The 25,501-nt window shown below is 65.9% G+C and overlaps 3 protein-coding genes across 3 annotated transcripts in view; 2 read left to right on the top strand and 1 right to left on the bottom strand.

Moving 5' to 3' along the window:
• Nucleotides 1-2,741: 2,741 nt before the first annotated feature.
• On the top strand, nucleotides 2,742-13,759 carry LOC310888496 (uncharacterized protein). Its single transcript, XM_083815225.1, has 16 exons — nucleotides 2,742-4,947; nucleotides 5,585-5,655; nucleotides 5,850-5,978; nucleotides 6,119-6,198; nucleotides 6,377-6,500; nucleotides 6,791-6,880; nucleotides 6,967-7,071; nucleotides 7,293-7,470; nucleotides 8,202-8,308; nucleotides 8,671-8,820; nucleotides 9,038-9,192; nucleotides 9,554-9,692; nucleotides 9,974-10,111; nucleotides 10,356-11,088; nucleotides 11,358-11,459; nucleotides 11,669-13,759. The coding sequence occupies exons 1-14, from the start codon at nucleotides 4,638-4,640 to the stop codon at nucleotides 11,073-11,075; spliced, it is 2,496 nt and encodes an 831-aa protein (XP_083671351.1). The 5' UTR covers nucleotides 2,742-4,637; the 3' UTR covers nucleotides 11,076-11,088; nucleotides 11,358-11,459; nucleotides 11,669-13,759.
• A 3,431-nt stretch (nucleotides 13,760-17,190) lies between these two features.
• The window catches only part of LOC310888485 (uncharacterized protein), a gene marked incomplete at its 3' end in the record, with an annotated part of 10,609 nt that continues 2,298 nt past the window's right edge, over nucleotides 17,191-25,501 (top strand). The window contains exons 1-8 of the mRNA XM_083815212.1: nucleotides 17,191-17,353; nucleotides 18,465-18,509; nucleotides 18,622-18,987; nucleotides 19,330-19,443; nucleotides 20,988-21,195; nucleotides 22,831-22,987; nucleotides 24,367-24,436; nucleotides 25,487-25,497. Coding sequence (XP_083671338.1) covers nucleotides 17,323-17,353; nucleotides 18,465-18,509; nucleotides 18,622-18,987; nucleotides 19,330-19,443; nucleotides 20,988-21,195; nucleotides 22,831-22,987; nucleotides 24,367-24,436; nucleotides 25,487-25,497 — 1,002 coding nt within the window. The 5' untranslated portion in view covers nucleotides 17,191-17,322. The remainder of the gene's footprint in view (nucleotides 17,354-18,464; nucleotides 18,510-18,621; nucleotides 18,988-19,329; nucleotides 19,444-20,987; nucleotides 21,196-22,830; nucleotides 22,988-24,366; nucleotides 24,437-25,486; nucleotides 25,498-25,501) is intronic.
• The window catches only part of ERCC2 (ERCC excision repair 2, TFIIH core complex helicase subunit), a 33,521-nt gene continuing 27,107 nt past the window's right edge, over nucleotides 19,088-25,501 (bottom strand). Inside the window, exon 8 of the transcript XR_014575912.1 lies at nucleotides 19,088-19,132. The gene's annotated coding sequence lies outside the window, so the exon portion shown is untranslated. The remainder of the gene's footprint in view (nucleotides 19,133-25,501) is intronic.

Raw genomic sequence — 25,501 nt, 5'->3', positions numbered from 1 at the left:
GTATTCCTCAAAACCTCATTAACCCCTGCCCCCACAGGTGCCCCCCCCCCCCCCCCAGCACCCATGGGTGCCCCCACCTGCTGGTCGGGCTGCATCTTGCGCCCCACCAGGCGGAAGGCGTGGGTGCCGGGGTGGTGGTAGAGCTGGACGCAGCTGGGGGTCTGGGGCCCCCCCCCGCCGCCACCCACTGCTTCTGGGCCTCGTCGTAGAGCAGCACCGTGGCGCGGGCGCTGCACAGCACCGTCTCGCTGCGCGGCCGGCCGGGGGGCACCCATGGGTGGAGGGCACCCATGGGTGGGGGGGGGACACGATATCGTCACCAGCACCCAGCTTAGGACACCCCGATGTACGCACGGATGGGGATCCCCCCCCCCAGCACCCCCTCCACCAGCATCCATGGGTCCCCCATGGGTGTGGGACCCCCCCCAGCACGCACACAACACCAGGGGGCACCCAGCACCCATGGGTGGGGGGAGCACCCCCCAATATGGGCACCTATGGGTGCTGGCACCCCAGGAAGGGAACCCCCGGAACTGGTAACCACAGATGTGACCCTACCCAGCACCCATGGGTGGGGGGGGTCATGGGTATGGGACCCCACGGCACTCACCCAGCACCCATGGGTGGGGGTAGCACCCCCAAAATGGGCACCCATGGGTGCTGGCACCCCAGGAAGTGACCCCCTGGAACCAGTACCACAGATGTGACTCCCCCAGCACCCATGGGTGGGGGGCCATGGGTATGGGACCCCCCAGCACGCACACACCACCAGGGGGCACCCAGCACCCATGGGTGGGGGAGCCCTCCCCCGGCTGCTGTCACCCCAAAATGGGAACCTCTCCAGTACTGGTACCCACAAATGGGGAACCCCCCCCCCCTCAGCACCCCTTCCACCAGCACCCATGGGTGGGGGGGGGCCATGGGTAGGGGACCCCCCAGCACACACCCAGCACCTATGGGTGGGGGGGGCCCCCCCATTATGGGCACCCATGGGTGCTGGCACCCCAGAAAGGGACCCCCCCCGAACCGGTACCCACAGATGTGACCCCCCCCCTTCCTCCCAGCACCCATGGGTGGGGGGGCCGTGGGTACGGGACCCGCCAGCACACACCCAGCACCCATGGGTGGGGATAGCACCCCCAAAAGGGGCACCCATGGGTGCTGGCACCCCAGAAAGGGACCCCCCCCGAACCGGTACCCACAGATGTGACCCCCCCCTTCCTCCCAGCACCCATGGGTGGGGAGTCCCCCAACATGTGCACCCATGGGTGCTGGCACCCCAAAACAAGACCCCCTCCCCCGGTACCAGCCCCCCCCCCAGGGGTGATCCCCCCCCAGCCCCCCCCCCGAGGGTTGAGCCCCCCCCAGGGGTGAGCCCCCCCCCCATGACACCGGCACCCATGGGTGGGGGCACCCCAGCACTTGGGGTTCCCCGGGGCTCCCAGCGGGTGCTGCCCCCCCCCCCCCGTTAACCCCCTCCCCCCCCCCTTTTCCTTCCTCTTCCCAACGGCTCCGGCCGCTGCCCCTCCCCTGGGCGGGCACATCCTGGAGGGGGGGGGGGGGCTGTGTTTGTGGCGGCCCTACCCAAACACCGCGGGACCACCGGGGCTCCCCGGGGGGGGGCAGCACCGGGACCCCCCCCCCCCGCTCCCGGAAAGCGGCGGGGGGGGGGGGGGGGTTACCTAGGACCGCCCCCCCCCCATCCCCGGTGAAGTTCCCGGTGCCCCCCCCAATGCTTCCGGTGCGAGCCCCCGGTGCCCCCCCTCTAGTCCTCCCCCCCCCCCCCGTGCAGCTCCCGGTGCCCCCCGGTGCTTCCGGTGCCCCCCCCCCCCCCCGGTACCCTCAGTGTTACCGGGACCCCCCCCCCGGGAGCTTCCGGGACCCCGCCGGGGGGACCTCCCGCTGCTCTCCCGTCCCCCCCCGGTGCCGGATCTCGGTGCCCCCCGGTGCCACCGGGCTCTCCCCGGTGCCACCGGGCCCCCCCCGGTATTACCGGTACCCCCCCGTACCCCCCCCGGTGCCACCGACCCACCCCCCCCGGTACTTCCGAGCCCCTCCGGTGCTACCGGCCCCCCCCCCGGTACTTCGGACCCCCCCCCCCGGTACTACCGGAGCCCCCCCCGGTGCTACCGGAGCCCCCCCCCGGTGCCAATTCCCGGTGCTTCCGGCCCCCTCCCCGGTGCGCCGGGGGCTGGGCCCGCTCCCGGCCGCTCACCTCATGCTGGCGGCGGCGGCTGGGGCCGGGCCGGGCCCTTCCGGTAGCGGCGGCAGCGGCGGGGCGGGACCGGGGTGGCGGCGGGGAGGGGGGGGGGGGAGATGGGGCGGGGGGGGGGGGGAAGGACCGGGCGGCCGCGACCCGGCGGCTCCGCCCCGCCCCGCCCCGGGGTTAGGCCACGCCCCCCTTCGCTAGGCCACTCCCCCTTCGCTAGGCCACGCCCCCCTTCGCTAGGCCACGCCCCCGTCCGTTCGGCCACGCCCCCGCCGCTCTGCCCTGCTCCCTTCGCTCGGCCACGCCGCCACCGCCAGGCCACGCCCCCATTTCTAGGCCACGCCCCCCCAACCGCTAGGCCACGCCCCCACCGCTCGGCCACGCCCCCACCCCCAGACCGCTCCATCTCTAGGCCACGCCCTCTTCTCTCGGCCACGCCCCCCCCCCGTCCATTGGCCACGCCTCCCTCCGGTCGGCCCAGCCCCCCCCCACCCGTAAACGCAGCAGCCTCCTTAAAGGGGCGACGCCCCGAAGTGGGGCCCACCACCGGGGAGGGGTTGGGAAGGGGGACCCGGTGCACCCTTCGAATCCGGTGTCCTTCGAGAACAGTCCAAATCCGGGCCCCACACGGGACCGACTACCCCCAAATTAACCCAGATGTCTGAGAACGGATTCCTCAAGGGTGTCACGGATCCTAGAAGCCTCGGATATCTCGAGCTGGAAGGGACCCGCAAGGATCACCGAGTCCAGCTCCTGGCTCCGTATGGGGCCGACGACCTAAAAATTAACTCAAATATCTACGAATGAATTCCTCGAAGCGCGTCTAGAAGCCTCGGATATCCCGAGCCGGAAGGGAGCCGCAAGGATCACCGAGTCCAACTCCCGGCTCCACACAGCTCTACCCAAAAATTCAGACCGGGTGCCTCAGAGCACAGCCCAAACGCTTCTTAAACTCCAGCGGTGCGGGACAATCCCTTCCCTCCACCGACTAGCGACGCCGTGCTTGATGCACCCCAGGGTACGGTTGGCCCTCCTGGCTGCCGGGGCAGCCAGGTCTGTACGTACAGCCAGGGTTGCCCCGTCCCGGGTGCAGGACCCGGCACTTGCTCTTGTTAAACTTCACGTGGTTGCTGATCGCCCAGCTCTCCGATCTGTCCAGCCCTCTCTGCGAGGCCTGTCCACCCTCAACAGAGTCAACGGCTCCTCCCGGTTCAGTATCACCAGCAAATTTGCTCCGAACACCTTCTAGCCCTACGCCCAAACCGTTTATAAAAGACGTTGAAGAGAATTGGCCCTAAAATGGAGCCTTGGGGGACCCCACTGGTGGCCGGCTTCCAGCCTGATGCGGCCCCGTTTGCCACAACCCTGACAGAGCACGCGGGCGCACCCTGCAGCCCGAGACCTGGACGTGAGGAAACGGCCTCGAGTTGTGCCGGTGGTAGCGTTCACGAAAACACATAATCCATAATCACGATCCACATAATCACGAAATCCATAATCCACATAATCCAAAATAAAGTGATTATACGAAGGTGCTTTATTAGGCGCCGGAAGTTAGGGGCATGCCTGCCCAAATCTAACTTCGTCTGATTTGTCCTCTTCGTTCTCTTTTATCCCCTAAGATATTACATATGCCTTAGGTTTCACAACTCATCTACGCATATTCATTTCCTAGCTCCGCCTAGCCTCGCTTCGTAGGCTAATTATCTTATCAGTCCTTCTGCGCTTGCGTACTACTCTCTGGTGGTCGTCCGGGTGGTCGTCGGGATGAAGTAAGATGTCTTCATCAGAGTTGAACTTTTTAACCTTTCTTTCTCACCCATGCTCTCTGAGCCCTTGGTCTCAGTCCAAACCGGTTTGATGGTTTGATCCAGTTCCCAGGGTCCAAGAAGCCCCAGTTACCTAGATGTCTTGCAAATTGAGCATTCTTTTAATCCTCCTTTACTCCTCATCATGAATCGGTGCATTCTCTCCTGCTACCCTTACACATTTATTTTGTGTCTTCCAAGCGCAGCCCCGGAACAGTACATCGCAAATGTAACATATTAAGCAATACTGTATTATTTCTTCTTCTATTACTAACACCAGGGGACGTTTAGGTGGGATTTTTAGATGGGTTTTTAGATGCGGCCCGTCGATCCGGCCTGTCCGGATCCCTCTGCAGAGCCTTCCTGCCCTCAAGCGGATCAACCCTCCTGCCCAGCTTGGTGCCGCCCGCGAACGTACGGCGCCCGGACGCCCGGGACCCACCCAGCCCAGGCGCGTGTCACACTGGGACCCTTTGTGACATCCCTTGATGACACCCCAGGGGTCCGCCTTGTAAGAGTGCAGCCGTGGCTCGGACCCTCAGTGTCGGTGCACGGCAGTGACGGACAGGGCAGGAGCACAGGGCCTCCGAGGAGTCCCCGAGCACAGCCCACGTCCCAAAATGCCGCAACCGCCCGCCCGCAGGAGCCGCCGTTTTATCCTGAAGGGCCCTGTTCCCACTCTAGAGACCCTTTCTGACTCCGATGAGGAGGAAGATGTCCCCCCCATGCAGCCCAGGCTGGCCTGGCAGGAGGCCTGGTCCTCTGAGGGCAGCAGCCGGCCAGCAGAGGACAGCTTGCTGGCAGAGGGCAGCAGCCTAGCTGAGGTCTGCGAGCTGGGCCCGGACGACTTGCTGGATGAGGAATGCAGCCTGTCAAAGGAGGTGGCCCAGCCAGAGCCCATCGATGAGACCGTCTTTCTGGAGAATCCCCGTAAGTGAGAGGGTGAGACAAGGTGGGGAGGGTCGAGGCCCAGCACGGCCTGGCCCGGGGTGGGAGAGGGTTGGGGGGGGGGGCTCCATCCCTGGCTGTGCCAGGGGAGCAGGCACGGGCCCGACGGTGCTGAGCTTCCTCCGCAGCACCACAGGACCCCGGGACGCTTTGGGCTGGGGGGGACGTCAGCGATCACGACGCCTCCCCCCAGCCCAGGCTGCCCAAAGCCCACCCAGCCTGGCCGTGGGCAGCGCCAGGGAGGGGGCACCGCAGCCTGCGCCAGGGCCTCACCACCCTGGGCGTGAAGGATAGAAATCCCTCCCTGACCGAAAGAAACCTGCCCTCTTTTAGGTTAAAGCCGTCACCCCTTGTCCTGTCGCTGCACTCCCTGATGAAGATCCCCCCCCAGCTTTTCCGGAGGCCCCTTTGGGCACTGGGAGGCCCCAGCGAGGTCCCCCCGCAGCCCTCTCCGGGCTCCACAAGCCCAGCTCCCTCAGCCTCTCTTCCCAGCAGAGCTCCTGCAGCCTCTGGGCATCCTCGCGGCCTCCCCACGTCCTTCTGGGGCTGGGGCCCTTCCTCTCCTCACTCCTGCGTTCAGCCCCTCTCTGCAGCACTCTTTGCTTTCCTTTTTTTGCAGTTAAGGCATGGGATCTGTACAAAGATTCGGTCATAGAATTCATCGAGGCATATGTCAGCGGCACAGAAAAGGTAACGGCAACCGCTTGCATCGCAGCCGTGCTCCTGGCGCTGCCACGGCTCTGCTGCGGGGCTGCTGGAGGGCTGCTGGCTGGGCAGAGCCGTGGCCTCCGGGCGTCCCACACAGCTCCAGACCCCTCAAGGCTTTGGTCCTGCGGGCCGTGGGTGTCCCCCTAACGCTCTGTTGGTGTCTTTGTGGCTGCCAGGACAAGGAGGCGCAGAAGATGCTGTTCCTCAGCAAAATCTGCGCTCTGTGCAGAACTGTTACAGAGAAGGGCTTGGCGCTGGACTTGCATGCCTTCTGCCGCAAAAATAAGCTGGTGGAGAACATCATGGTGAGAGGATGTGCGGCGGGTTGGGGAAGGGGCAAGACCCCCGGCACCAGCCCCCTGGGAGGCCGGGGCTGGGGCAGCGCTGGCTCTGCTGGTGCTGGGTGCCGGCGGCTGCAAGGTCTCATCCCGCTTGTGCTCTGCAGGCGCTGCTGGAAAAGGAGCCCATGGACAGCTTGCGCACAGAATTTCGGCAGAAGGCCATGGAGACCATCGCCGTCCTCAGGTGAGTGCCCAGCCCCTGGTTGGGCCAGCACATCCCCAGGGCAATGTCCTGGTGGCCCTGAAGCTGGCAGGGAGGCTGCCCGTCCCTCCCAGGGATGCCTGGCCAAGGGAGGTCCGTGTCCTCCTTCATAAGCCTCGAGGCACTGCGTCCAACAGGCTCCTCTCTCTCTCTCCCTCAGCAACACCGTGGTGACAGCACTGGATGGCAAAAAGGAGAGTCTCCGGAACGCGTGCTACAGGAGCGTCTTCATTCTGCCTCCGGAGTCGGATGCGCCAGAGACAGAAAGAAAGCTCTACACCAAGGTATGTGCTGGGCGAGGTACCGGCACCCCCAGTCCTGCTGTGCTGCTGCCTTGCTTCCCCGTGCTGAGACAACTGGAGACCAGTGCAGGGCCGGGGCCCAGATTTGCTTTCCCAGCCTCATCCCTTCTTCCCCTTCCCCTTCCCTGGCCTGATCCTGTGCTGCAGGAGGTCTGCACGCAGCAGCTTTTTAGCCCCAAAGCCACCCCTGGGCTCCAGAGGGGCTCAGAGCCAGCTCCTGGGGCTGAGAAGGGCCACAGAAATAATTCAGTGATCATCTGTCCTCCTTGCAGACTATGAATGCCATGGACCCCATGCTGGCGGCCTTCGTACGCAACTGTCCCACCGCCAGCATCAGCGCGGAGTTGCAGAATATCTTGGAGGTTTGGCATTTGCAAAGAATTTCCAAAGAATCCTCTCAGGTCACATTTGCAGACCCCTGTCAGCCCAGCAACTTCTCTCCTTGCAGGTGCTGCTGGACTTTGCTGGCTCCAAAAACTCAGCTGTGCGTGAGAGAGCTGTGAGGAGGATTGAGAGGCTGAGTGCTTTCATCGTCTCGTATTTTGTGGACGAGGTAAGGAACAAGGAACCCTCCACCCTTTCCTGCATCCCAGAGCATCCTGCCACTCAGGGGTGCCTGCGAGGCAAGCCTGGGTGCATGTGAGGGCCTCAGCACCCTGAAGCAAGGCTCTTCGTCCCTCCTTTGCCCCTGCTCTTCCCTCCCCAGACCCTGCTCTCTCAGGGGCCGGCTCTGCCTCCACTAAGCCCTTTGTCTCTCCTCCCTCCCTCCCCCAGAGCTCAGACTACAATCAAAAACACAAGTACAGCCACGATGATCCCAGAGAGCTCTGCATCCCCATCCTGGGCCAGCTGCTGGGCCACCTCTTCATCGTCAGCAGTGGCAAAGATTCCATCAGTTGCGCAGCTTTGGGTGCTCTTTTTGGCTTCTACGAAATCATCTCAGAGGGAAGAGGTAAGAGAAGGTGTGGTGGGCAGCGTCCGTCTGCACACAGACATCTGCTGGTATGTCTGCTTCTTTTCCCCGAGTATTGTGAAGGATTGTTCTTTTGCTTGGTGGAGGCTGTCCATGAAAGTCTGCCAGGGTCCCTGACCTCCTCTGCTCCTCACAGCAGCTTCCCGCAGGACTCTGGCTATCGTTTTCCACAGAAGCTAAACGCTCACCTCATGTCCAGGAGCAGTTCTCTGCTGCTGTCCTTCTCAACCCTCCCCAGCTCACCTACCACGCCGTTTCGCGGTATTCCCCAGTCTAAGCCATCAATCGATTGCCACTTCCCAAACCACATCTTCCCTGAGGAGTGAACAGCAGAGCCAGCCGTGCATCACCAGGGATGGTGACGCCCTCCAGAATTCTCCTTGACTGTTTGCTCCCTGCCGTCTTGCAAGCAGATGGCAGGGAGCTTCCTGCACATCCCGACCCCGAGCAGAAGGGGTCTGTGACACGCTGCTACCCCCACGGCACCCAGCGCCATTGCTTCTCCTCCTTCTGCATCATCCCTGAGGTCCCTCTTGCTCCCAGCAGCCGTCACCCTGTGCTTTACATCCCTGCCCACCGCTCTCCTCACCTACTGAGGGGTCTGAGCCTCCCTCCTCAGCCATTCCTAGTGAAAGTGCTTTTCACCATTTGGCAAGCTTGTTGGCAAAGATGCTCTTCCCTACTGACTCTTCGGTGTTCCCCCTGTTTAGAATGCTCGCTGACAAAGGACATGGAAAATTATGCAGAGAGGCGCAAGAATTTGAAGGATACGACATATCCTTCGTATAAAATTTCCACTCCCTGTGAGATTGCCAAGGTAATGAGCTCCGGCCTTGCTGGGAATCTTGTCCGTAGCATCAGCAGGCAACTCGTGTGAGCAAAGGGGTCCAGAACCGCTGGGGCTGGCACGGCCTCCCTCGCCCTGGTGAGAGGGTTCCTCTTGTCCCGAAGCTGGGGCTATGCGAAGGCTGCTCCCCTGTGTCCCGGCAGCAGCTCCAGCCCTCCTGGCCACCAGCAAGCCCTGGTTACCTGCAGGGCCAGCACTCTGTCCCCGTACGCCCCATCCTCACTCCTTCCCCCTGAGGGCCCTCTCTCCGGAGCTGCCCTTGCTGCTCAGCTAAGCAGCACCCTTGGGACACTCAGTGCGGCATGTCCTCCCTCCCCTCCTCCTTCCCACAGGCGTTTGGAGGATACCTCTTCCCTTCTGAGAGGCTGGACATCATCCTCACAGCCCTTGAAGCTTTACCAGACTCCAGCATCCATGACAAGAAGGGGGCCTGCAGCTTGCTGGATGCAGCCTTGGATGACCCTGACTACTGGCTGACAGATGTAAGTGGCCTGTGGCCATTGCCCTGCCCTTGAGCTCTTTCAGGCGTTGTTCCTCCATCCCTCCCTCTCTCCTTGCCTCCCTCGCACATCGAGGTCTCTTGGGCTCCAGAAGCCACGTGAAGGCAGCAGAGAGCAATGGAAGGGGCCAAACTTTCAGTGGCAGCTGTGGAAATGGCTGCAGTCCGGGGAACACACCATTCCCACCTTGTCCCCCCAGGTGCCAACGATCATGGATTGTATCAGGAAAAACCTGGACAGCATCCACACGGCATCAGCGCGGCGCTGTCTGGACTCCCTGCTTCTCCAGCTGACCAACCTGATGTCCAGGGAAGACGTCCAGAAGCTGCTGAAGTTCTCCCCGCCAAGTGACAGGTCCTGGCCTTAACATCCTTGAGGGCTTGTTCCACGTCGGGAGATGCACCTGGAGACTCTCTGCTTGCCAGAGCCATGGCAAACGGCAGGGCATCCCCAAGGAGCACAGCCCTCCATCCCACCAACGTGTTCCAGCCCCACTGGGCCAGCCAGGGCTGCAGCAGCCCAGCTGTCCAAGGCAGCCCAGAGCCCCCCTGCCCCCAGGGAACGCCAGCTCAGACCCTTCCTGCTTGCCCAGGCTGGGCCCCCAGCGCTCCCCAAGTCACAGGGGCTGCAGGACAGCCTGGGTCCTACGGGGCTGGCCCGGGCCGTGGCCCTGCGGCTGAGGCAGCCCCACTGACAGAGTATTCTGTGCTTGCAGCACTGCCCTGGGCATGTGGGAGGTGGTCCTGGCAATGCCGCAGGCCTTGGAGAAGGTTTTAAACGCGCTGTTGGAAGACTTGCCACTGCGCAACTGGTGCACCGCGGTCACAGAAGACACCTGCATCCGTCGCTTGGCTGTGAGTTCCCAGATGAAACCTTGCTCCCAGCAGGGCTGCGCGTGGCCCTTCAGGCACACAGGCACAGCCCTGTCCCCATCTACCCCCAACCCGCCAGCTCCCCCAGGGCGTACGGACACATCGTCCCTGGGGCCGGCAGGGCCGGCAAGCCCCCGTAACCAGCCGCGCCTGGTGCCTTTGGTGCCAGCTCGCGCTGCTCCATCCCTGCCCAAAGGCGGGAGAAGAAGAGGCTGCAGGGAGCCCTGCAGGCCCTGCCAGGCTCCCCCTGCTCTTTCTTGCAGATGCTGGCCCAGAATCACGTTTCGGAAGAGGAGTTTGGTAACCCAGTGCACCTGCAGAGTTACCTGAAGCACCCAAGCCCAGCGATGCGCTTGACGGTTCTCAAAGGGCTCTCCACCGTGTCAGAGAGCCCTGAGAAGGTGAGCGGGCCATCGTCAAGCAAAGCCATGTTGGCAGCCTGGGGCTTTGCTCTTCTGCCCTCCCGTCCCTCCCCGTTGCTCTCCCCGCATCCCTGTAGTGCGCCCGCGGCCACTGCTTGCAGGAGGCGATTGCCATGCCAGCTGCCAGGAAGCAAGGCAGGAGGCTGGTGCTCAGGAACCAGAGCCCTTTGCCCAGGGTGGTCTCTCACGGCTTCACGGAAGGGAAACTGTGTCTTTCCTACAGGCAAGAAAAATTCAGGTCGTGCTGCCAGACATCCTGGAGGCCCTGCAGGACACCAACGCAGACGTCGTGCTGAAGGCCCTGCTTGTGCTGCGGAACGTGATGGCTCGTGTGGAGAGGAGAGAGGCCGGTCGCACGGCTCTGCAGCTGGCTGAGAAGCTCCTGCCACTCTTTGACCACGTAAGTGTGCTGCGGGAGCCCGAGCCCTCAGCTGGGCCCCCTGTAATGAGGGCTGCCCTTCAGCCCGGCCCTGTGGGCAGCACTCAGGCAGGGCCTCGCCAGTCTCCTCGTCAGCCCAGCCGCTGGGGAGCTCTGCTTGGACATGGCTGGTGCGGCCGGTGGCGAAAGTGGGGTGGCTGGCGGGCAGCCTGTGCTGGCAACCGACTGCGTTGCCTTTCACGGGCACCAGGCCTTGCAGCTGCCCCGGCAGGGCTGCTGAGCAGCTCCTCTGGGAAGGATCCAGCGCCGAAGCATCTCCCAGTTCTGCGATCTCCCTTCGCGTCAGCCACGCTAATGCCCCTGCTCCCCATGGGCGGGCAGCAGCTGTTGCTGAAATTCATCCTGTCCTCCTCCCTGCCAGGAGTCCAGCCAGGTGCGGGAGCACTCCATCTGCCTCTTCCAAGCCATGACGGAGGCTGTGCTGCGGCAAAGGAAGAGGGCACTGAAGAGGACAGTGCACAGCAGCCTTCTCCCACTCTACTTTCGGATGAGAGACCAGAGTGAGAGCGTAGCAAAGGTACAGATCTCAGAGCTGACCAGTTACGTGGGCGAGGGTGTGCCGACACCACAGGGATGCTCTGGGGGATCCCTGGCCGGCAGCGTGAGCTGCCTCCGATGGCGGCTGTCCCGTGTCCTTGCCCTGGCCATGGAACCCCGTGCACGCTGTCCCCCACCACAGCCTCCCGGAACGCGCTGGGAAAGGCTCGCAGCCCTGCCAAGAGGAGGGGACAGAGGGTCTCCTTCCCAAGGCTGTGCTGCCATGTCCCAACCTCTGCTGCTCCACAGGCCTCTGGGGAAGCTCTCGTCGTCGCTGCAGAGTTTCTGCGACGCAAAGAACTCAAGCACTTGGCCCAGACAAAACAGACCTGCAGGATCGGGGAGTGCTTGGTAAGGACGACCCCACAGGCCCCAGCCCCAGCTGGGCAAACATGCCCGGCCAGAGCCCGCTGCCTGCAGCCGCATCCTCGCTCCCTTCCTTCCAGCACAGAGCCCCAGGGGGCTCTTCTGCAGGCCCCTCTGCCCTCCCTGCCCCCAGGATGCTGGAGGAGACCCTGGGGAGGGTCTGCAAGCCCCGTGACCTTGTGTTCTCTCTCCAGCTGCAGCAGGACGGAGGCAGAGTAGAAGAATACCTGCAGCAGAGCCAGCCCTACCTGCAGGACTCGCAGACCGTCTTGCGACTTGAGGCCGTCAGGTTCATTGGTGAGCCCAGCCCCTGGGTCCCTCTTTGGGCAGCCTTTGGCAGCCCCAGGCACTGCCCTGGCAGCGAGGCGCAGCCCTGTTGCCCCCAGAGCCCCCCGACTGGGCCCTTGCTCCAGCCCCCCTCGGGCAATGACCTTGCTGGGGTGCAGGAGGGGGCACAGCCTGGCTGGCCAGGCCAGGGGCTGCGCTGCTGGGAGCGTGCTGGGGAGCGGGGCTCTGATGGGAACTCTGTGTCTAGGGCTTGCTGCGCGCTACTCCGGGGACCAGAGCGAGGAGAAGCAGAATGAAATCATCAGCGGTGAGTGAGGGCAGTGGTGTGTGTGCTAGGGCTGGGGGGACAGGGGCAGAGGCCCCCATGCCTTGCCCTGCTCCAGGGAAATGCTTCGGGGCGGAGGAGCAACGCAGGCATAGGAAGGAGGGAGAGGAGACGGGGGAGCCCGGCATGTCAGGGAATGCCCTCCCAGCCTGGAGTTGGGCAGTGCTGCTGAAAGGGTTGAGTGTCGAGAGGGAAGAGTCGAGTGGGGCTGGCATGGTCTGCAGGGGATGCCTGGGGATCTCTGCAAGGAGTGGGTTTTCATCTCTGCTCTTCTTTCTTTGGCAGTCCTCCGGTCTTCAGGGAAGGATGTGGAACCCATGGTCAGATGCCTGGCAGCTCAGACCATCATGATCCTGGCGTCAAGGCGTAACAGAACGTCAGGACGGAGATTTCGACAGCTGTGGTGCTGCTAGCCACGCAGCACTCCTCAAAACATCAATATATATCTTAATAGAACCGGGTTCTTGTCTCATTATTCCAGCAGCTCCTTCCAAGTGACTCGGTGCCGTGACGCTGAGCTAACTTGGAGGCTACCAAGGACGTCTTTTCCCTGGGCCTGGTGACTGCTTGGTGCCTACTCAATGAAAGAGTCACAGAACCGCTGCGGTTGGAAAAGGCCCTTCAGCTCGAGTCCAGCCGTCAGCTAACACTACCAGGCCCACCACAAACCCTTCGCACCGAGTCCACACGTTTCTTTAATAGCCCCAGGCCTGGGGACCCCGCCAGTGCCCTGGGCATCCGGTTCCACCCTTTCCATGAAGAAATTCTTCCCCACATCCCACCTAAACGTCCCCTGGCGCAACTCCAGGATGAAAGCCCGGACCTGCTCGGGGCAGCGGGCGGGCGCCTCCTCGCCTAGCTCACCGTCCCCAGGTGCCCCGATACAACAGGCTCTGGCACGAACGGACGCACGAACGGCGATGCGCACGAAGGTCCGCCCGGGTTGGGGGGGTTCACAGAATCACAGAACCGTCTAGGTTGGAAGAGACCTCCAAGATCACCCAGTCCAACCTCAGCCCTAACACTAACAAGCCCTACGCTAAACCCTATCACTCAGGGCTACATCTGAACGTCTTTTAAAGCCCTCCAGGGATGGCGACTCAACCCCCTCCCTGGGCAGCCCGTCCCAGTGCCCAACAACCCTTTCGGTAAAGAAGTTCTTCCTAACATCCAACCCAAACCTCCCCCGGCGCAACTTTCGCCCATTCCCCCTCGTCCTGTCACCGGGCACGGGGGAGAACAGACCGACCCCCGCCTCGCTACAGCCTCCTTTAAGGTACCTGTAGAGAGCGATGAGGTCTCCCCTGAGCCTCCTCTTCTCCAGGCTGAACACCCCCAGCTCCCTCAGCCGCTCCTCCTAAGCCTCGTTCCCCAGACCCCTCACCAGCTTCGTCGCCCTTCTCTGGGCTCTCTCGAGCACCTCCACGTCCTTCTTGTAGCGAGGGGCCCAAAACTGAACGCAGCGCTCGAGGGGCGGCCTCACCGGAGCCGAGTGCAGGGGGGACAATCACCTCCCTAGCCCTGCTGGCCACACTGCTGCTTATACAAGCCAGGATGCTGTTGGCCTTCTTGGCCACCTGGGCACGCCGCTGGCTCATATCCAGCCGCCTATCAACCAGCACTCCCAGGTCCTTCTCGGCCAGGCAGCTTTCCAACCACCCATCTCCCAGCCTGTAGCACTGCTTGGGGTTGTTGCGCCCCAGGTGCAGGCCCCGGCACTTGGCCTTGTTGAACTTCACGCCGTTGACCTCAGCCCATCGGCCCGGCCCATCCAGATTCTCCTGCAGACCTCCTGCCCTCGAGCAGACCGACACACGCACCTAACTTGGTGTCACCTGCAAACTTACCGAGGGTGCACTCGATCCCCTCGTCCAGGTCATCGATAAAGATATTAAAGAGGACCGGCCCCCAGCCCTGAGCCCTGGGGGACTCCACCAGTGACCGGCCTCCAACTGGGTTTGGCTCCGTTCGCCACGACTCTTTGGGCCCGGCCATCCAGCCGGTTTTTAACCCAACGAAGCGTACGCCAGTCCAAGCCACTTCTCGAGGGGAATGCTGTGGGAAACGGTGTCAAAAGCCTTACTGAAGTCAAGGCAGATTCGCGCGCCTACAGGAACGCCTGGAGACCCCCCCCAGTTCCCTCCCAGTGACCCCAGCGCTGTCCTGAGCGTCCCCAGTTCCCTCCCAGTTCCCCCCAGTATTGCTTAGAGCCCCCCCAGCACCCCCCCAGTAACGCCTGTGGACCTTCAGCGCTCTTCCGGCACCCCCCGGTGTTGCTCAGAGGTCCCCAGCGCTCTCCCAATGCCACCCAGTAATGCCCAGAGACCTCCTCTAGGCATTACTGGCAGGCACTGGGAGAATACTGAGGGGCTCTAGACAGCAATGTGGGGCACTGGGATGTTATTGAGGGGCTCTGTGCAGTACTGGGAGGCACTGGGAGAATACTGGGGGGCTCTAGCTACTTCTAGGTGGGTACTGGTGGCTCAGGGAAGCACTGGGAAGGTACTGGGGGTCTCCAGGCACCACTGGGGGGTCACTGAAAGAGTACTGGGGGGCTCTGGGCATTACTGGGAGACACTGGGAGGGTACTGGTGACCTCTACACAGCACTGAGGGACACTGGAGGGGTACTGGGGGGGGGCTCTGGCAGCAAAGAGTGGAACTGGGAGGGTATTGGGGTACTATAGGCAGCACTGGGAGGGTGCTGGGGGTCTCTAGGCATTACCAGGGGACACTGGGAGGGTGCTGGGGGGCTCTGAGCAATACTGGGGGGCACTGGGAGGGAACTGGGGGTCTCCAGACATTACCGGCAGACACTGGGAGGGTGCTGGGGGGGCTCTGAGCAATACTGGGGGGCACTGGGAGGGAACTGGGGGTCTCCAGGCATTACCGGCAGACACTGGGAGGGTGCTGGGGGGGCTCTGAGCAATACTGGGGGGAACTGGGGGTCTCCAGGCATTACCAGGGGGCACTGGGAGGGTGCTAGGGGGGCTCTGAGCAATAGTGGGGGGCACTGGGAGGGAACTGGGGGTCTCCAGGCATTACCCGGGGGGCACTGGGAGGAAACTGGGGGTCTCCAGGCATTACCGGGGGGCACTGGGAGGGAAATGGGGGGACTGAGCAATACTGGGGGGCACTGGGAGGGAACTGGGGGTCTCCAGACATTACCGGGGGGCACCGGGAGGGTGGTAGTGGGGCTCTGAGCAATACTGGGGGGAACTGGGAGGGAACTGGGGGTCTCCAGGCATTACTGGGGGGGCACTGGGAGGGTGCTGGGGGGGCTCTGAGCAATACTGGGGGGCACTGGGAGGGAACTGGGGGTCTCCAGGCATTACTGGGGGGCACTGGGAGGGAACTGGGGGTCTCCAGGTATTACCGGGGGGCACTGGGAGGGAAATGGGGGGGCTCTGAGCAATACTGGGGGGCACTGGGAGGGAACTGGGGGTCTCCAGGCATTATGGGGGGGCACTGGGAAGGTGCTGGGGGGGCTCTGAGCGATACTGGGGGGCACTGGGAGGGAACTGGGGGTCTCCAGGCATTACCGGGGGGTACTGGGAGGGTGCTGGGGGGGCTCTGAGCGATACTGGGGGGCACTGGGAGGGAACTGGGGGTCTCCAGGCATTACCGGGGGGCACTGGGAGGGCGCTGGGGGGGCTCTGAGCAATACTGGGGGGCACTGGGAGGCAACTGGGGGTCTCCAGGCATTACCGGGGGGCACTGAGAGGGTGCTGGGGGGGCTCTGAGCAATACTGGGGGGCACTGGGAGGGAACTGGGGGTCTCCAGGCATTACCGGGGGGCACTGGGAGGGTGCTGGGGGGGCTCTGAGCAATACTGGGGGGCACTGGGAGGGAACTGGGGGTCTCCAGGCATTACCGGGGGGCACTGGGAGGGTGGTAGTGGGGCTCTGAGCAATACTGGGGGGCACTGGGAGGGAACTGGGGGTCTCCAGGCATTACCGGGGGGCACTGGGACGGAACTGGGGGGGCTCTGAGCAATACTGGGGGGCACTGGGAGGGAACTGGGGGTCTCCAGGCATTACCGGGGGGCACTGGGAGGGAAATGGGGGTCTCCAGGCATTACCGGGGGGCACTGGGAGGGAAATGGGGGTCTCCAGGCATTACTGGGGGGCACTGGGAGGGAACTGGGGGTCTCCAGGCATTACCGGGGGGCACTGGGAGGGAAATGGGGGGACTCTGAGCAATACTGGGGGGCACTGGGAGGGAACTGGGGGTCTCCAGGCATTACTGCGGGGCACTGGGAGGGAACTGGGGGGCACTCAGCTCAGCACTGGGGGGGCACTGGGAGGGAACTGGGGGTCTCCAGGCATTACCGGGGGACACCGGGAGGGTGCTGGGGGGGCTCTGAGCGATACTGGGGGGCACTGGGAGGGAACTGGGGGTCTCCAGGCATTACTGCGGGGCACTGGGAGGGAACTGGGGGGCACTCAGCTCAGCACTGGGGGGCACTGGGAGGGAACTGGGCGTCTCCGGTCATTACCGGGGGACACCGGGAGGGTGCTGGGGGGGCTCTGAGCGATACTGGGGGGCACTGGGAGGGAACTGGGGGTCTCCAGGCATTACTGCGGGGCACTGGGAGGGAACTGGGGGGCACTCAGCTCAGCACTGGGGGGCACTGGGAGGGAACTGGGCGTCTCCGGTCATTACCGGGGGACACCGGGAGGGTGCTGGGGGGGCTCTGAGCGATACTGGGGGGCACTGGGAGGGAACTGGGGGTCTCCAGGCATTACTGCGGGGCACTGGGAGGGAACTGGGGGGCACTCAGCTCAGCACTGGGGGGGCACTGGGAGGGAACTGGGCGTCTCCGGTCATTACCGGGGGACACCGGGAGGGTGCTGGGGGGGCTCTGAGCGATACTGGGGGGCACTGGGAGGGAACTGGGGGTCTCCAGGCATTACTGCGGGGCACTGGGAGGGAACTGGGGGGCACTCAGCTCAGCACTGGGGGGGCACTGGGAGGGAACTGGGCGTCTCCGGTCATTACCGGGGGACACCGGGAGGGTGCTGGGGGGGCTCCGCTCCCCGGTTCCCGGCGCGGCCCCGCCCCTGCCCCGCCCCCCCCCCCCCCTCCCCTCCCCCCCCCCCCCGCCGCCGCCGCCGCCGCCCTTTGTCCGCCGCCGCCGCGGGCCCCGCCATGGCGCCGCCGTGATGCGCGGCGGGGCCGGCCGGGGGGAAGCGGGGCCGGGGGCAACCGGGAGCCTGATGCCGGGGCCTCCGCCATGGGGCAGGTCCTGGGCTTCGCCCACTGCAGTACGAACCGGCACCGGGCGGGGCGGGGGCACCGGGAGGGGATGGGGAGGTGGGGGGGGGGGTTACCGGGAGGGGATGGGGAGGGTGGGGGGGGGGTACCGGGAGGGGATGGGGGGGGGGGGGGGTACCGGGGATGGGGAACCGGGAGGGGATGGAGGGGATGGGGGGCACCGGGAGGGGATCGGGGGGGGGTACCGGGGATGGGGAACCGGGAGGGGATGGGGGATACCGGGGATGAGGAAGCAGGAGGGACCGGGTGGTGATGGGGGGGGGGGTACCGGGGATGGGGAACCGGGTGGGGATGGAGGGGATGGGGGGTACCGGGGATGGGGAACCGGGGATGGGGAACCGGGAGGGACCGGGAGGGGATGGGGGGGGGGGTACCGGGGATGGGGGTACCGGGGATGGGGAACCGGGGATGGGGAACCGGGAGGGACCGGGCGGGGATGGGGGGGGGATACCGGGGATGGGGGAACCGGGTGGGGATGGAGGGGATGGGGGTTACCGGGGATGGGGGAACCGGGGATGGGGAACCGGGAGGGACCGGGCGGGGATGGGGAACCGGGAGGGGAGGCACCGGGTGGGGACCGATGGGGGACACCGGAGATGGGGGGGACCGGGGATGGGGAAAGAGGGTGGGGATGGGGGGTACCGGGAGGGGATGTAGGGGATGGGGGAACCGGGAGGTGATGGGGGGGGGGGGACCGGGGATTGGGAACCGGGAGGGGGGGGGGCACCGGGTGGGGATGCACGGGATGGAGGCACCGGGGACGGGGAACCGGGAGGGACCGGGGCTGGGAGGCACCGGGAGGGGGTGCAGGGGATGGGGGGCACCGGGGATGGGGACCCGGGGGGGGGCACCAGGAGGGGAATTAGGGGATGGGGTCGCCGGGGGTGGAGGCACCGGGAGTCCCGGGGGCACCGGAGGGCAGGGTGGGGTACGGGGAGTGTCCGGGGGGGGGGCACCCGGGATGAAGCCACGGGGACGCAGTGGGAATGGGGGTAAGGGGGGGGGTCAGGTTTGGGGGGCTCCTGCCACTGGGGGGGGGGCAGGCCTTGTAGAGTGACCCCAAGCCCCCCCATGTGCCCCTCTGATGCCCCCCCCCCCCAGAAGAGGCTCCATCCACGGCCTCCACCACGCCGGACTCCACGGAGGGTGAGTGGGGCCAAGCCCCCCCCCCCCAAATTAGGGTGACTGGGGGGGGGGGGAGCAACCCCCTGACCCCCCCCCCCGTCCTCATTGCCCCCCCCCCCCCCCCAAAAAAAAGGCAACCCCGAGGAGCCGGACTTCCCCGAGCTGCAGGCGGCACCGGAGCCCCCCGAGGAGGAGGAGGAGGATGAAGATGCGGAGGTGGCGGGGGGGGGCCGGGGCCCCCCCCGGGAACTCACTTTCTCCTACATCGCCTTCTCGGGGGGGGGCCCCCCCGGCGAGCCGGCTCCCCGGGGTCGTCGCGACCCCCGCCGGGGCCGCCCCCCCCGCCTGAACCCGGGCTTCGTTCCCCCCCCCCGGGGGCCGGACCCCCGCGCTTCTGCCCGCGCCCCCCCCACGAAGTGCCCCGGGGGGCAAGGGGGGCCGGGGGGGGCCCCTCCGGTGCTGGCAGACCCCGTGCCCAGGGAGCCCCCACCGAGCCTGGGTATGGGGGGACACGGGGGGGGGGGGCAAAGTGATGGGGGGGGGGGGTGATGGAAGGGGACCCCCGGGGGGGGGGGGGCAGGGTGATGGGCAGAGGGTGTCGGGGGGGGGGGGGGGGCAGGTGATGGGGGGGTGACCAGGAAACCCTGGGGGGGGCTTAGGGTGCTGGAGGGGGGGGGGCAGAGGGGTCTGGTTACTGGGGGTTTTGGGGGGGGGGGTCTCAGGGCACTGCTTGTGCCCCCCCCCCCCCCCCAGCCCCCCCCCTCCCAGCTTCTCCCCGCCCCTCCCACAGCAGCGCCTGCGGGGCCCCCCCTGCCGCCCGCTCTCCCCCCCCCGCCTGCAGGGGGCGCCCCTCGACCCCCCCGCGCGGAGCCCCCCCCGGCCCCCCCCCAAATCCCCGAGCGGCCCCCGACGCCCCCCGACCAATCGCCGAGCCCGACAGGAGCTGACGTCGTGGGTGAGCGGCCAATCAGGGCCCCGGGACGTGGTTTCGGGGGGGGGGGTGGGGGGGGGGGCACCGGGGGGGGGGGGGTAGGAATCCGGTTGCAGGGTGGGGCGAGATTGGTGGCTAAAAATAGGGGGGGGGGGGCGGCCCCCCCCCCGCACACAGCACCCGAGGCGCCATGGAGGGGCAAGGTGGGTGTGGGGGGTGCCCCCCCCCAGCCTTGTGGGACCCCCCCGGCGTTGTGGGACCCCCCCCCCTATGCTGGGAAGAGGGGACTGGGAGCACTGGGATGGACTGGGAGGGGACTGGGAGCACTGGGATGGACTGGGGGGAGACTGGGAGCGCTGGGAGAGGGTGTGGGGGGGGGCGGCCGGGGACGTTGAGGGGGGCACTGGGAGGAACTGGGGGTGTGGGGAGGGGACTGGGTGGGGGCACTGGGAGGAACTGGGAGGGACTGGGAGGCTCCGGAGGGGATACTGGGAGCACTTGGGGGCTCTTGAAAGGAGTCTGGGAAGGGGGAGAACATGGGGAGCACTGGGAGGGGTCTATGGGGGTTACTGGGGGGCATTGGGGGTTACTGGGGGGCACTGGGAGCACTCTGGGGGCACTGGGGTGATCTGGAGGGGATACTGGGGGGCACTGTCAGCATTTGCAAGATACTGGGAGCACTGGAGGGGGCACTGGGACCTCTAGATGGGCACTGGGGTGACCTGGAGGGGCTAATGGGGAGTGCTGGGAGCACTGGGGAGACACTGGGACTGTTAGAGGTGCACTGGGGTGACCTGGAGGGGATACTGGGTGGACACTGGGAGTACTGGGGTGACCTGGAGGGGATGCTGGGGGGTACTGGAAGCATTTGAAGGATACTGGGAGCACTGGAGGAGGCATTGGGAGCTCTAGAGGGGTACTGGGGTTCCCTGGAGGGGATACTGGGAGGACCTGGAAGCACTGGGTGGACACTGGGACCATTAGAGGGGCCCTGGTATGACCTGGAGGGGCTACTGGGGGCCACTGGGAGCCTTGACGGGGATACTGGGAGTACTGGAGGGGGCACTGGGACCTGTAGCAGGGCACTGGGGTGACCCAGCGGGGCTACTGGGGGCCACTGGGAGCCTTGACGGGGATACTGGGAGTACTGGACAGGGCACTGGGACCTGTAGCAGGGCACTGGGGTGACCTGGAGGGGCTACTGGGGAGACTCCAGGGACACTGGGGTGACCTGGAGGGGCTACTGGGAGGCACTGGGACACTGGGGTGACCTGGGGAGGCTACTGGGGGCCACTGGGAGCCTTGACAGGGATACTGGGAGTACTGGAGGGGGCACTGGGACCTGTAGCAGGGCACTGGGGTGACCTGGCGGGGCTACTGGGAGGCACTGGGACACTGGGGTGACCTGGGGGGGCTACTGGGGGCCACTGGGAGCCTTGAGGGGGATACTGGGAGTACTGGAGGGGGCATTGGGACCTGTAGCAGGGCACTGGGGTGACCTGGAGGGGCTACTGGGAGGCACTGGGAGGCCCTGGGAGGCCCTGGCACCCACGCCGGTGTCCCCACAGTCTGGGAGCTGCTGTACTGGCGCGCCCCGGGGCGCTCGGCGCTGGCGCTGGTGGGGACGCTGGGCACCCTGGGGTGCCTGGCGCGCTTCAGCGCCGTCAGCGTGGGCGCCTACGGGGCGCTGGCGGTGCTGGGGGTCACCCTGCCCCTGCGCCTGCACCAGGCCGCCCTGCGGGCGCTGCGCCGCAGCCCCCCCGAGCAGCCCTGCCGGTGAGTGACACCCACCCCCCCCACCCCCCCGCCGGATCCTCCGGGGTGTCCCCGTCCCCAGGGAGCGGGGTGTCCCTTGGGATCCCCGTTCCCATAGTCTGGGGTGTCCCTTGGGATCCCCGTCCCCGTGGTTTGGGGTGTCCCCTGGGATCCCCTTCCCCATAGGATGGGGTGTCCCTTGGGATCCCCGTCCCCAAGGTGCAGGGTCTCCCTCTTGTCGCTGTCCCCAGGGCATTGGGTGTCCCCTCCTGTCCCCATCTCCATGGCATTGGGGTGTCCCCTGGGATCCCCATCCCCGTAGTTTGGGGTGTCCCTTGGGATCCCCGTCCCCGTAGTTTGGGGTGTCCCTTGGGATCCCTGTCCCCGTAGTTTGGGGTGTCCCCTGGGATCCCCGTCCCCAGGGAGCAGGGTGTCCCTTGGGATCCCCATCCCTGTGGTTTGGGGTGTCCCCTGGGATCCCCATCCCTGTGGTTTGGGGTGTCCCCTGGGATCCCTGTCCCCGTAGTTTGGGGTGTCCCCTGGGATCCCCGTCCCCAGGGAGCAGGGTGTCCCTTGGGATCCCCATCCCCATAGTTTGGGGTGTCCCTTGGGATCCCCGTCCCCAAGGTGCAGGGTCTCCCTCTTGTCGCTGTCCCCAGGGCATTGGGTGTCCCCTCCTGTCCCCATCTCCATGGCATTGGGGTGTCCCCTGGGATCCCCATCCCCGTAGTTTGGGGTGTCCCCTGGGATCCCCGTCCCCAGGGAGCAGGGTGTCCCTTGGGATCCCCATCCCCGTAGTTTGGGGGTGTCCCTTAGGATCCCCATCCCTGTGGTTTGGGGTGTCCCCTGGGATCCCTGTCCCCGTAGTTAGGGGTGTCCCCTGGGATCCCCGTCCCCAGGGAGCAGGGTGTCCCTTGGGATCCCCATCCCTGTGGTTTGGGGTGTCCCCTGGGATCCCTGTCCCCGTAGTTTGGGGTGTCCCCTGGGAACCCCGTCCCCGTGGTTTGGGGCGTCCCCTGGGATCCCCGTCCCCATGGCACTGGGTGTCCCCTGGGATCTCTGTCCCCATGACATAGGGTGTCCCCTCCCGTCCCCATCCCCCTGGCACGGGGTGTCCCCTGGGATCTCCGTCCCCATGGCATTGGGTGTCCCCTCCTGTCCCTGTCCCCATGGCATTGGGTGTCCCCTGGGATCTCCGTCCCCATGGCACTGGGTGTCCCTCCTGTCCCCGTCCCCATGGCATTGGGTGTCCCCTCCCGTCCCCATCCCCATGGCATTGGGTGTCCCCTCCCGTCCCCATCCCCGTGGCATTGGGTGTCCCCTCCTGTCCCCATCCCCATCACACTGGGTGTCCCCTCCCGTCCCCATCCCCATGGCACTGGGTGTCCCCTCCCGTCCCCATCCCCGTGGCACTGGGTGTCCCCTCCTGTCCCCATCCCCATGACATGGGGTGTCCCCTCCTGTCCCTGTCCCCATGGCATTGGGTGTCCCCTGGGATCTCCGTCCCCATGGCACTGGGTGTCCCCTCCTGTCCCCATCCCCATGGCACTGGGTGTCCCCTCCCGTCCCCATCCCCGTACCACTGGCTGGCCCCCGGGATCCCCGCGCCCTTGGGTGGCCCTGCTGTCCCCACTCCCTGCCCCCCGGGTGGCCCAGGCCGTCCTTGTCCCCACGCAGGGCGCAGCCGGACGCCGTGGGGCTGAGCCCCGAGCAGCAGCAGCGCTGGGCCCGGCGCCTGGGCCGTCACCTCGCCGCCGCCGCCCGCACCCTCACCCGCCTCTTCCTCGTCCACAGCCTCCCCGAGTCCCTCAAGGTGACGGTCACCCCGGCAGGGGGGGGGGGGGGGACACGCCGGGGGACATCGGGGTCGCGGTGGGCAGCGGGGATAGGGGGGACATTGGGGTTGTAGGGGAATATTGGGGTTCTAGGGGAATATTGGGGTTGTAGGGGAATATTGGGGTTATAGGGGACATTGGGGTCATGGGGGACAGGAGGGGACATCGGGGCCACGGGTTGAGGAAGGGATATCGGGGTCACGGGGGGCAGCGGGGATATGGGGGGACACTGGGGTTATAGGTGACATTGGGGTCATGGGGGAACATTGGGCCATGGGGGACAGGAGGGGACATCGGGGTCATGGGGGGCAGCCGGGATGGGGGGGACATCAGGGTTATAGGTGACGTTGGGGCCATGGGGGACAGGAGGGGACATCAGGGTCACGGGGAGCAGCAGGGATATGGGGGGACATTGGGGTCATGGGGGAACATTGGGGCCATGGGGGACAGGAGGGGACATCGGGGTCACGGGGGGCATCAGGGATATGGGGTACATTGGGGTTATGGGGGACAGGAGGGGACATCGGGGCCACGGGTTGAGGAAGGGACATCGGGGTCACGGGGGGCAGCGGTGATAGGGGGGGACATCAGGGTTATAGGGAAATATTGGGGTTATAGGGGACATTGGGGTCATGGGGGACAGGAGGGGACATCGGGGCCACGGGTTGAGGAAGGGACATCGGGGTCATGGGGGGCAGCAGGGATACAGGGGGACATTGGGGTTATGGGGGAGAGGAGGGGGCATCAGGGACATGGGGGCTCTGGGGTCATGGGGGAACATTGGGGTTATAGGGGACATTGGGGTCACGGGGGAAAGGAGGGGACATCGGGGTCATGGGGAACACTGGGGTCATGGGGGAACATTGGGTTCATGGGGGAACATCAGGGTTATAGGGGACGTCGGGGTCATGGGGGACAGGGGGGGGAGATCAGGGGCCTGGGGGCGGCTCTGAGGCCATGGGGGAACATTGGGGTCATGGGGGACATCAGGGGACATCGGGGGCCACTGGGGACATGGGGTGTTACGGGGTTGTGGGGGGCACTGGGGGCACGGGGTCACGGGACCGTGGGGAGACATCGAGGGACATCAGGGTCCTGGGGGACATCAAAGGACATTGGGGTCACGGGGGGACGCTGGGGACATGGGGGGGACGCTGGGGACATGGGGGGACGCTGGGGACATGGGGGGACATGGGGGGACATGGGGGGACATGGGGGGACATGGGGGGACGCGGGACCCTGTGGCACAAGGGGGCTGTGGGCGTGGGGAGGGGGACAGCGGCGGGCGCTGTAGGGTGCTGTGGGGTGGGGAGACAGCGGCGGGGACAGCGGCGGTGACAGCGGGCTCCGGGCGCAGTTCGCCTTCCTCTTCTACCTGCTCACCTACGTGGGGGCCGTCTTCAACGGGCTGACGCTGCTCGGAGTGGGTACGGCACGGGGACACGGGGACACGGGGTGGGGACACGGGGACATGGGGTGGGGACATGGGATGGGGACACAGGGACGGGGACACGGGGACGGGGACATGGGGACATGGGGATGGGATATGGGATGGGGACAGGATGGGGACATGAGGATGGGGATGGGGCGTAGAGGTGGGGACATGGGGATGGGGACATGGGGATGGGGACAGGGACACAGGGATGGGGACATGGGGACACGGGGATGAGGACACGGGGATGGGGACATGGGGGTGGGATATGGGATGGGGACAGGATGGGGACATGAGGACGGGGATGGGGCGTAGAGGTGGGGACACGGGGATGGGGACATGGGGATGGGGACATGGGGATGGGGACATGGGGACAGGGACGGGGACACGGGGATGGGGATGGGGATGGGGTGGGGACATGGGATGGGGACATGGGGACAGGGATGGGGACATGGGGACACGGGGATGGGGACACGGGGATGGGGAAGGGGGCGTAGGGGTGGGGACATGGGATGGGGACATGGGGATAGGGATGGGGACATGGGGATGGGGACAGGGACACGGGAATGACACGGGGATGGGGACACGGGGATGGGGACATGGGGACAGGGACACGGGGAGGGGGACAGGGATGAGAACGGACAGAGGGATGGGGACACGGGGATGGGGACATGGGGATGGGGACATGGGGGTGGGATATGGGGACATGGGGATGGGGACATGGGATAGGGATGGGGACACGGGGATGGGGACACGGGGATGGGCATGGAGATGGGGACAGGGACAGGAGATGGGGACAGGGGCACGGGGCCAGGGGAGGGGACACAGAGGTGGGGGCACCGCGCGCGTGGCGTGGAGCGGGGGGAACGGCCCGGAACCGGGGACAGGAGTTTGGGACACACCACAGGGGATGGGGACGTGGGGACGGCGGTTTGGGGGTACGGGGCGGGAGGGGGGGGGGCACGTTATGGGGACGGGGGGGGACATGGGGACAGGGGGGGACAGGCCGGGGGGTCCCGGCCTGACGCGGCCGCTCCCTGCCCAGGCGTCATCTGCGCGT

This window comes from Anser anser (assembly GCF_964211835.1).
Source record: "Anser anser genome assembly, chromosome: 36".
Classification (NCBI taxonomy): Eukaryota; Metazoa; Chordata; class Aves; order Anseriformes; family Anatidae; genus Anser; species Anser anser.
Note: the sequence above shows the minus strand (reverse complement) of the source record. Positions and strands in the feature narration are given on the sequence as shown.

Bases quoted from the DNA above. Each gene is read 5' to 3' on its own strand.
- LOC310888496 (XM_083815225.1), top strand. From the start codon at position 4,638: ATGCCGCAACCGCCCGCCCGCAGGAGCCGCCGTTTTATCCTGAAGGGC. The intron at 7,072-7,292 runs GTAAGGAACAAG...TCCCTCCCCCAG, and splicing joins TCTCGTATTTTGTGGACGAG to AGCTCAGACTACAATCAAAA. The intron at 8,309-8,670 runs GTAATGAGCTCC...TCCTTCCCACAG, and splicing joins CTCCCTGTGAGATTGCCAAG to GCGTTTGGAGGATACCTCTT.